The 11400-nt window shown below is 32.6% G+C and overlaps 2 protein-coding genes across 2 annotated transcripts; both read left to right on the top strand.

Annotated features, from left to right (window-relative positions):
- The first annotated feature begins 1422 nt into the window (after positions 1-1422).
- On the top strand, positions 1423-2748 carry LOC123201099 (polyol transporter 5-like). The gene has a single exon (XM_044616555.1). The coding sequence runs from the start codon at positions 1930-1932 to the stop codon at positions 2647-2649; it is 720 nt and encodes a 239-aa protein (XP_044472490.1). The 5' UTR covers positions 1423-1929; the 3' UTR covers positions 2650-2748.
- Positions 2749-6000: 3252 nt separating this feature from the next.
- On the top strand, positions 6001-7148 carry LOC123200363 (transcription repressor OFP8-like). The gene has a single exon (XM_044615534.1). The coding sequence runs from the start codon at positions 6173-6175 to the stop codon at positions 7061-7063; it is 891 nt and encodes a 296-aa protein (XP_044471469.1). The 5' UTR covers positions 6001-6172; the 3' UTR covers positions 7064-7148.
- Positions 7149-11400: the final 4252 nt, after the last annotated feature.

Raw genomic sequence — 11400 nt, 5'->3', positions numbered from 1 at the left:
CTAAGGTATTGTTTATGTCCTATTAATTCTTTAAAATCAGACGGCATAATGCCCATCTTGCAATATGGCAAGAATTGAAGGAAGGCAGTTGGTACAGAATACAACCAAAAAAGAATTTAATTTAAATTTGACTGAAAAAGCAATATAATAAATGTAAAAACAATAAAAAAATACTTTCACTCCTTTTTTTTTTTCCTCAATAACCCAGACTCATAAAATAAGTCAAATTTTATAAGTGTGATAGAAACTCGAATAAAAAACCTTTTTATGAAAATTTTAGTACTCCAACATTTTTATAAACTTTTGAGATTCTTACATACTTTTGATATATAATTTAAATAATATATCATCCAATCATAAAATAATATATCATTTATAACTAAATTACGTATAAAAAATATGCACACATAATATTGTTATGCCAAAAAGAAAACTTTAGAAAGTTGCGATCTTATTACTTTGCAATAAAACTCTCCTTGAAACTATAGTTTCAAGAACCAGACCGAATTGATCAATTCAACTGATCAAAACGTGAACGGACGCTTAAATCAGATACTATAGTGCAAGAACCTACTTTTAACTTATATTTGGACTGAACCGTAGCTGGACCCATGGTTCACCACCGGTTTGCGGTTTGCCGCAATTTAAAAGGATCTGGTTCATGGAATAATTATAAAGTGAAAAAAAAAAAAAAACAGAACACTGAAACAGTAAACCTTGGTAAAACGCATTCAACCTCTTTTTCCGGAGTTTTTGCGCCGTGTTTCAAGTCGTGTGTACTTAAACAAGTTTTATGTGATTGGGTGGGAAGACCATCATGCACTTGGAATGAACGTGTTGCTCATAAACAAGTTCTATGTGATTTGGTGGGAAGACAGTCATGCACTTGGAATGCACGTGTTGCTCAACGCTAGTATCTAGCCACCAATTTGCTATTTATACTAATCCAATTAATCCACCACTGTCCCACGCCCACCTCAAATCCCACCTCCCTTCTTCAATATGTTGGAGACTAAAACAAAAGAGCAGTTATTCATCTTCAACCTTATCGAAAATATATATTGGGTCTACAAATGTGAAGATTGAAATCTATATTAGATAAAATCAATTGGTTTGTATTAAGATACAATTCACACACTTATATACCACGTAGGACTCTCTTTCTTTATACCTAGGTTGTTAAACCTACCTTTCGGCTCAGCCGATTTTTTGCTGGGTGCATTATCACTTGTATCCAAGAATACTTAGATTGTTAACCCGTCGTTTAGCTTGTGCTCTAATACCATATCGGAAATATATATTAGACCTACAAGTGTGAAGATTGAAATCTATATTATACAAAACCAATTGGTTTGTATTAAAGTCTAATTTACACATTTATATACCACTCATTTTACTTAAGTTTATTAGATATGAGACTCTCTTTTTTTATTCTTTATTTGAGTCTCCAACAAACCTCTTCACCAGTGATTCATCTCCAAGCTGAAATGGAGGTGGAGTCCATCGCACTTGAATCCAAAAAACCCCCGGAAAATCTGGGTTCAACAAGTATGTCCTCCTCCGCTCTATTTTGGCCTCCGCAAATTCTGTCCTTTTAGGCTACGGTGACTTCTGTTATTCCATCAATTCCAACACCCCCAGATAAATCTATAACGTTTTTCGAGTCGTTAGTTATGGAAAAATATTGTTTTGTATTTCATTTTATACTAAAAGTTAGTACAGAAGGGTATTTATACGCAAGATATGAATGTTGATTGATTTCTGGAATCATACTCATTCATTGGTAGAATCATGCTGATTGTTTTTTTGAAATCATGCTTATTGATGTTATTATGCTAACAGTCTTGAGTACTTGTTTATCTGTGTAGAACTAGATCTCTGTGAATGTTAATTAATTGATTAAGTGGTGTGTTTGCAGATATTGGAGTGATGAGTGGGGCAGTTCTTTATATAAAAGACAACATGAAAATCGATTCAGCGAAGGTCGAAATTTTCGTGGGAAGTTTAAATGTATGTTCACTAATAGGATCATTGCTTTCTGAGAAAACCTCAGATTTCTGGGATCATTGCTTCTCTGCCGTCGTGCCTTCTGTTATCATTGCCGCCAGGGTTATCATCATGCTGGAATTCCCCGGGTGGCTTGTGGTTAAAGATAGAATCGATCAAGCAAAGGCGGTTTTGATGAAAACTTCTCATTCTCATGAATCTGAGCTCAGGCTTGCAGAAATTGTAAAAGCTCATGAAGAATCTAAAAAAAACAATACAAAAGGGGTCTGGAAGGGGATTTTAAGGCCGACCCCTGCCGTTCACCGGATGCTTGTGGGGGCGATTGGGATAAATTTCTTTATGCAAGCTTCAGGCAATGATGCTGTTATATACTACACTCCTCATGGGTTCAAAGATGCAGGGATTCATAACATGAAATCTCTGTTTCGTGTAAATGTGATAATGGGCTTATCCAAGACTATATTTGTGTTCATTTCACCTGTATTTTTGGACCGTTTTGGATGGCGGCCGCTTTTGTTCATCGGCACCACCGGGGTGGCCATGTCGTTGGCTGTATTGAGGGCGGCCTCAAAGGTTATTGAAAACTATATGTCACGGGCTCAGGTTGGGAGCCGTGATAAGGCTTTGGGCAACTACAAGTGATGGGGAGTTTAAGAGCGAATGTATGTGGTCATTGGGTTCGTAGATGCAACAACCGTAGTTGGGAGTACTCCAGCCACGGGGCGTGCACAATGTTGTTGTGGTAGCACATTGAAAATGGGACTAGGCCAACCCTGAACAAACTGGTCGGGAGTTGGAGCCGCTCCCCTGATGAGTCCAAAGCAGGACGAAACCAGTGATCCTAAGTCAAAATATGGGCGCATGCAAGGTTGATCCTCGAGACGGCCCATCAAAGATGCCACAAAGGCAAGTCGAGAAAATTCAACCTGTGACATATAGCCATAAGCCCATGTAGGCTATTGTGATATCGATAATTGCTATTTGTGCGGATGTTTCAATTCTTTTCTATTGGACTTGGGCAGATAACTTGGATTCACTCTTTGGAGATATTTCCATCGAGGATATGTGCACAGGCTTTCGCCCTGACAATATCGGTGAACCGGTTGGTAAGTGGGGTGGTGATGACGTCGTTTGGTCGATTTCAAAGGCTATCAATTTCATAGGGATATTTTGGTGCTTCCAGCGATGATGGTGGTGCCTAATGTATACTTTTATTTCTTTTCGCTTAAGACCAAAGGAAGGACTTTGGAAGAGATGATGAAAGTGTTTGAGATGAATGATTCAAGTGGGTGAGCATTTCCAAGTTAAAGGGAATCAATACATTTAGGAGATGTTTAATTTGAAGAATGTTTTATTACTAAAATTAAAAAATTATCTTGAAGATTAATGAGTATAAATTATTCTTATATTTAATAAAATTTAGTAAAATTATATATATATAAATAATTATAGTGTTTGATTAAAGGTAATAAAAGATTATTAGTTTATTATTTTACTTAAATTTCTTGAGTTTAATAATTCTAAATATTTTTTATATTATTTGTTATATTAATTGAAAATGAGATTACTTTTACTTTAAAAAAATTAATAAATGGAGATATAGTTATAATAAAATCAATATTATATTGGTAATTTTTTACTAACTAAAGTACAGATGGTAATCAGATTATCTCTTATATTATCTGTCATATCACTATTGATAAATATTTTATTACTTATAAATCAAATAAAGTAATATAAACAATTAAAGATTGATTATCAGAATAATCTTTAATTTTTTTTAACCAAACACCCCTTAAAGACTAATATCTTTTATTCATATATCAATAAGAATCTTTTGAAATAATGCCCATGTAACTTTTTTTTTTCTTTCCCAGTATATATCCTAATTAATTAACTGGGTTAAAAGCATAGGAGTGAAAAAAAAAAAAATTGTTCAAGGTGATGGGAAATCAGATTTTCCTTTTTATAAACATAGTAAAATTTTTATGTTCAAATATTTACCTTTCTGTTAAAATTTTATGTTAAGATTAAAGATAAAATTATCATTTAACAAAAAATTAATCCAACTATTGGATCCAGACACACGAGAGTTTTCACAAGTTTTTGCATATCATAAACTATATAAATATATCCACCATTAGACATTGAAAACGTGACTAAAAGTTTTTGGCATTTCAAACGAGGAAAAAGGGAGCAATATAACCTTTGTAATTCACTCTAAAATCTCACATTTCAAAATATAATACCGTTTTTTTTTTTCTGCTGTATGTCAGTGCATACACCGATTCCCACAAACATGCAAACATCAGATTTCGATGTGATGAATACAATGGTGAGGTAAATTAGTAAGGTAGCCGCTGGGATGATAGCAACGGGCAACATGTACAAAGAAAGTGCTAAAGAAAATACGCCCATTTCTATGAACGAGTAATTTTCAAAAAAAATGGGTACCCATAATTTAACAAGGGAAAGGCCCAACATATGTAACTCTTTTAAAATTATATTATAAAAGAACGCCTAATTATATTTCCAATAATAGTTATTTTTTAACTGATGTTAAAAGAATATTTTTATTCTTTCAAATAATAAAAATTATTAACAAAATTACATAAAATGTGAGAAATCAAACTGTCTAAATTTAAAAAACATAAATTTATTGTTCCATTCGGAAGGAAAATAAGTCATTTGGCCTTTAAAGAATGTAAAGAGTGTATATAATAATAAAAGATACGCTAAAAGACTTATTCCCACCCAAGGTATAGTAAAAACTGAAACTCCTATCATATAACTTTCAAAAACTTAAACATTTACTTATAAGTAAATTTTTATTAAAAATCATAGTTATGGTTAAAGGTAAAATTGTTATTTACTAAAAATTTAAAAAAATTAAATTTTATCATATTTTCCTCTCTAAGTTTAAAAATCTCATAATTTTCCTTAACCCAAAGTTTAAAAAGTGACAAATACTTCTTCAGGGTTTGTTCCTCTTCCCTCTAACGACGATTCGCCATCTCTCTCTCCCAGTCTCTCCCTTCCCTTTCTAATTGACGAAGATGATTCGATTGAAGACAATTCAAGAGAGAAGGGAGAGATAAGATGGGAGGTAGGACAACCAACGACTGAAGACAGCGAATTGACATTAGAGAGAAGTGAAAAAAACTCTAAGGGATATTTGTCACTTTTCAAACTTTGGATTGAAGAGAAATTGTGAGTTTTTTAAATATAAGAAAGAAAATATAATAAAATTTTAGTTTTTTAAATTTTTTTAATAAATTATGGTTTTACCTGTAATTCTAACTGAAATTTTTAATAAAATTTTATTTATAAATAAATATTTAGATTTTTGAAAGTGGAAAATATAAATTTGGGTTTCAAGATACTTTTGGGCGGGAATAATTGTTTTGGCCTAAAAGGTATATGTCATCAAGTCAAGGCCGTATGTCAATGGTTATACTACTTTTAGATACTGCAGTAGCAGTAGCCAGTAACTGTTGGGAATAAAATAATGTTCTACCCATTAATATAGAGAGAATTTTGTGTTATCAAATAAATATATATATATATATATATATATATATATATATATATAGAGAGAGAGAGAGAGAGAGAGAGAGAGGACTGGATTCGAATTTGGCTTAAATCAAGCTCAATTTCGAATTTAGCTGGTTTTAATAATTTGTAATCTTCTTAGCATCGTTTACTTATTATTGGGTTAATTATGTTGACCATGCATACTCTAGCATGCCTATTCTATACAATTTGAATTTCAAATACAACTTAAAAGTCTAAAACCAAATTAACACTTCACTTAAGAATTTGGGCCCTACCTACTCTTCGGCATTTACTGAATTTCTATACATTGAATTTGAATTAGAAGTTATCTCCTGAGTGGTGGATTTTGTTTTTATTTAATGGAGGAGAGTATTTTCAAATATAATTATATTTCAAGATAAAATTATCAACGTCTTCTCTTCCCATTTGTTTTTCCTCAAAAAGGACAAAGGGGAAGACCAAAAACAGGAAAAATAAAAAACCCATTAAATTATTGTCTACAAGACATCAGCTTCGGTTTCTCTCATTGTCATATTTCCCTTACAGGCCGCCGTCTCTTCCTTCAAATTTCTGTTTCTCACAAACTCTCTCTCTCTCTCTCGATTTTTCAATGGAAACCGGATTCAAGTCACTAATCTCCCGCATGTTTCGAGCCTCAATTAGCTCGTGCCGGCTCCGAAACATATCGGACGTGATCGAAAAAGCCGTTTTTTCCCCACAAAACAACAAGAACTTCCACATGGTTGAGCCTTTATCTCCACAAGCTCGACCTTCTCCTTCAGTTTGCAAACCCAGATGCCCAGAAGCCAGCAACATGGTTGTTGATCACAGCTGCTTTGAGTCTTTTGACGATCTCCCCAGACGTAAAGTGTCAGAGCGATGCTCTCCTTTTGTTGTAGCAGCCAGTAATGGACGCATGTCCCCTCCTGCCTCGCCCATATCGCCACTGAATTCTCTTTATTATGAGTGTAAACAGTTTGGGTTCAAAGAGAAAAAGAAAGAGTCTTCGAAAAACAAGAAAAGGAAGAAGAAGAAAAGAAGCCATGTTAATTTAAGCTCATCTTCTCAAGATAGTTTTAGAAATGGAAGTTGGTGGTTTAGCAGTGATGATGAAAGAGAAGATGATGAGACTGAGACCCTTTTCTCTTCAAGAACTCACTCTTCAGAATCCTCTCATGAGTCTCTCAAGCACCACCGTTCTCGCCTGAAAAAGCGAGGAACTCGCCGTCGAAGAGTCGCTTCTAAGAGTAATGATCAAATAGGTATTTTTCCACTATCAGAAGGAAAAATGAAAGATAGTTTTGCCATGGTGAAGAGTTCAAGTGATCCGTATAACGACTTCAGGACATCAATGGTGGAAATGATCGTCGAAAAGCAGATATTTGCAGCTAAGGACCTTGAGCAACTCTTGCAGTGTTTTCTTTCTCTCAACTCGTATCATCACCATAGGATTATTCTGGAGGCCTTTTCAGAGATTTCGGAAGCTTTGTTCTCTCTCTAACTTGTCTTCTTGAAGAAAACAAATACTGTTTTCTTCCAGTTTTTGTTTACAAATTCAATTACATTAGACTTATCTTTAAATTTCATAGTATTTTACTTATCTTCTTCTCTAGCTAGTTTGTTTGAGGGATCTGCATTTGAAAAGATGGGAAGAAATAAGGAAAATTCTATCAAGACTGGAAGTAGCTTTTTGTTGCTTTCGATGAGAAAAAATTGGTAGCAGTTTCTTATAATCTTTTGAAAAATACTGACGAGACAAAATGCGATGGATGCTTCAGAAGGCTTTTGAGGTTGGTTGGGTAGTCTTTTCAATTTGAAACTTGAAAAGATGAGATAAAGTTGGTGATAAAGGTGTCCCAATTTTCTTTGTATGGATGGACTTAAGTTTGAGCTTTTCACACAATTCCGACGATAGATTAATGAGAATTTAAATCCCTTAATTAATCTTCAATTATTGTTTTAATTAACTTTGTAATTTGAAATGATGTACAAACATCTTATTCAAACGCAAAGAATGTCCTACTTGTAGAAACACAGTCCAAATGAAGGAGATGTTTCACCAAAAACATATTGATAAATGATTAATAAATTCATCAAATAATCTGTACCGAGCTTATTCAAACTTGAAAACAAGCCCGAAATGAGTTTAGTTCAAATGAACAAAACCTGAAAGTTAAATATTTTTAAACTTGAGTTTTAGAGGTATCCGGTTCGTCAAACTTTAGAGTTTAAAAATTTTTTATACAAATCGATTAAAACAACATCATTTTGATTAATATAAATTAAAACGAAGTTGTTTTAATAATTTTTGCTTGACTATAATATTATATCGAGGTCAAAGCTCGATAGGAGTTTGGCTTCCTTTAAGTGAATCGAGCTTAAATAATTTGGGGCGAGCTTAATGAATTAAAGCTGGAGTTTGATTTGATTTGACTCAAATTCAACCCTAATTCCCTCAGTGTCCTAATTAATTTCTGAAAACTAAAACATAGTATCTGTTAGTAAAGCAAAATTCAAACCTGCAAGCATTGAAGGGGCATCCAGGAAACAGCAAAACCAAGCAATTAAAGAATCAAGGCCCATGATTGGCAAGATGCCTGCAGACAAAAGAAATCTAAATCGTTTAATTTTGAATTTATAAACTGGTTGTACATATATAAAAGAGACCAAATTTTTCTCTTAACAAAACAATTTCTTTAATACAAGCCCCTTGTTTTTACATGTATGGAAAAAAGGCAAGGTAAGACAAAACCAGTTAACACACATCGAACAGAGCTCTTGTTTTGTAATATAGCGTCGAATTTCACCCTTTTCTAGCATTTTTTCAAACTTGAAGAACAAAGCCTTTAACTCAAGTGCATATAAATATGTCTTGTTTCTGGGTTAATTTAAATTTTGGCAGAAGTAAAGCATGTGGGGCTGGGGGCAGGTATATTAATTTATACGTTTTTTGGCCTTGAAATTCAAAGAAAAAGCTTTTAACAGGGAAGAGGAAGAAGAAGTTTTAACACAAGAAGAGATTTTGAAATCGAAAGGCCAAATATAAAAGTGTGATGAACAGTGATACGTCTGTTTAACACAAGAAGGGAGGTTTGTTTTTTTGTAAAAATCTGCGTCTGACGATATTTTTGAGAAACCGTGGACCAATTACTAAATTGATGAAGGAAAGAATGTCTGATAGCGGCAGTAGTGCGGTGTTTGGTCAGCACTCGGCACATCTCTTATCATCTTTTGGCGCAATTCTGTGGAGCTGAACACCCAAATTTTCTTTTTTTCTCAAAGACCCTCGCAAGGTTGAATTCTAGGAGCGCTTTTTCAAACTTGAAAATAAACTCATATTGAATGAGCTTAAAATAAATTCAATTCAAGCAAACTCAAATTTGAGTTTGAAAATTAAATATCAAGTTCAAGATTTAGATGTGTTTAACTAGTCAAGCTCACAAGCCTAGACACCTTTCCTATTTCATCATCCAACAAGAATCCCCCTTGGTCATCAGTAAACAAGGGAAGTAGCACTAAGCGACTAACAACAGAGGAAAGACCCACAAGAAGAACTCATGTGTATTAAAATTATGTTGTTTTAGTCATTTTCTGTTTGACTACAATATCAAATTGAGTTCAAAGTTGGCTTGACTCGACACCATAAATGAATTTCAACTCGACTCTCCTAAAGCGAACTAAACTCAAATAACTCTAACGCAAACTCGAGTTCAGTTCAATTTGAATCTAACCCTATATATTAATAAGTTGCAAACATGTGCTTCAACTCAAACAATCCAAACTCAATAAATTTATAGATACGATATATATTATTGATACACCTTTTTTAGAGAAAATAAAGATATAATAGAGATGTATATGAGAAATTTTAAATTGTTAAAAGTATTTATGATATTTTTAAAAATATAACATAACAATTAGAAATTTTTATTATTTTATTATATTATTTTATAAAATGTGTATCATACAATTCGATATAATACTTGATACATCATATAAAAAATTTAGTTTTCAATATATTATACAATATGCGATTTAACTATTATGAATAGGGTTGTGAGCACCATGTCTGGCTAGGCGGCACCTTGGACAGCAATTGAAAAAGGGCCCGCCAAGTGTATATAACACATTGACAAGTTCTGTGGAAACGGGGTCCTGTTCTTCGATGAAAGGAAAAATAATTTTGATTAATAAATAATATTGGGGTCATTTATTCTTAGAAATATAAATAAGCTGACTTGTTTAATTTTTTGGGTCGCACAAAAGGTCTTAAAGTGAAATCTTTCATACATTGTAATATGGTTTGACCCAAATCCACAGCTATATTATTTATTTTTGAAAAATATTATAATGATTATTAATAATATGATTGTAAAAGAAATACGCCAAGGGGACTTAAATGTCCAAAGATACCTAGTGAGAAATTTGTCTCTTTGAGGGATTCTTCCGTCTTCCTTATACCTTTGTGTATGAACAGGAAGAGTTGCATATTTCCGTTTATTAAATATAGATAATTCTTTTATCTCGACTTGGTGACCTGATCCTATAATTTGTAGTTTGTATTTGATCATGATAATGCCAACTTATATAATCTAAAAGATATGATGAAAATTTTGACGTGATAAAAGATTTTAGAAGTTTCAAGTCCTCCTCGCAATCCAAAAATAGGGACAAATGTTATGCAGTTAAACTACCCACTTCGAAATCAACTCTTAAAGTGTTACGAGATGCAGTAGTCAATAAACAGTGATAAACGATTTTCCAATACGAAACTTGTAGTGGATCGAAAGCTCAAACATCTAAACAAGTGACTAGTAACTATGCAACATCAAATCTACAATTCATAGATGGGAGATTATTTCCAAAACAAAAGGTTGCAGTTGCAATCTTATCACAAGAGGGACGCATTCGAATTCTATGACATAACACTTATATGATGACCATCCAATTAGATATTAACTTCCTCGTAAACATAACTCTCTCATATTTAAATTCAAATCATGGATTAAGGACCTAAACTAAAAGAGTTTCAAATATATTTTACATCCAAAAAGAAAGAGTAAGGGGACAACAAGCAACATAACATACAAAGATAATGTTACTATCAGCTTGTATTATTCTTATACTATACTCAGACCAGTAAAAATACTGTAGCATAGGTATTTTGATCATCAAACTAAATTACATAAAAAAATCTCATGTGTCATCATTTATCTTAATTTATGCTCTCATATACTCATAACAAACTTATTTGATTGTTATCAAATTCGAATTGTAGTTATCTTAACCTTTATTACACTAGACTCTGAATAGTATATATTACTAATAAAGATATCGTATCAACACATATATCTCTTAATCATTCATTCATTCCATTACATGCCTTAACATTTGTTAAAGGATAAAGTTAGAATTACATTCACTTTATCTATATCCTCTCAAGAAACACACGACTTTCTCTTTTATATATATATATATACCAGATTTCATACCCCATACGTGCTATGACGGGGAACAAATTATGATGTATATTATATAGAGTCTCCATGAAAATGGTGGTCCAAGTTACTTATGAGGATAGGGAAGACTAAAGCAAATAATATGTGTATACACTTTTAAGTATATAGTTAATATGTAATGATATGATTTAGTATTATTTTTTCTTTAATTAAAAATTATTCAATCATATAATTATACATCAATTACGTACTTATTACATTAAAAGCTAATTTAGATTTAAGTAGGCGTCTTATTAACTGATGAAAAATATTGTACATAAAACAGAACTTGTGGAGGGTCACCTCTTTCTACATGGTCCCTGTACTTTTATTTATTTAT

The sequence above is a fragment of the Mangifera indica genome, chromosome 17 (assembly GCF_011075055.1).
Source record: "Mangifera indica cultivar Alphonso chromosome 17, CATAS_Mindica_2.1, whole genome shotgun sequence".
In the NCBI taxonomy this organism is placed as follows: Eukaryota; Viridiplantae; Streptophyta; class Magnoliopsida; order Sapindales; family Anacardiaceae; genus Mangifera; species Mangifera indica.
The sequence above is the reverse complement of the archived record's forward strand: the minus strand, read 5'-3'. Positions and strand labels throughout refer to the sequence as shown.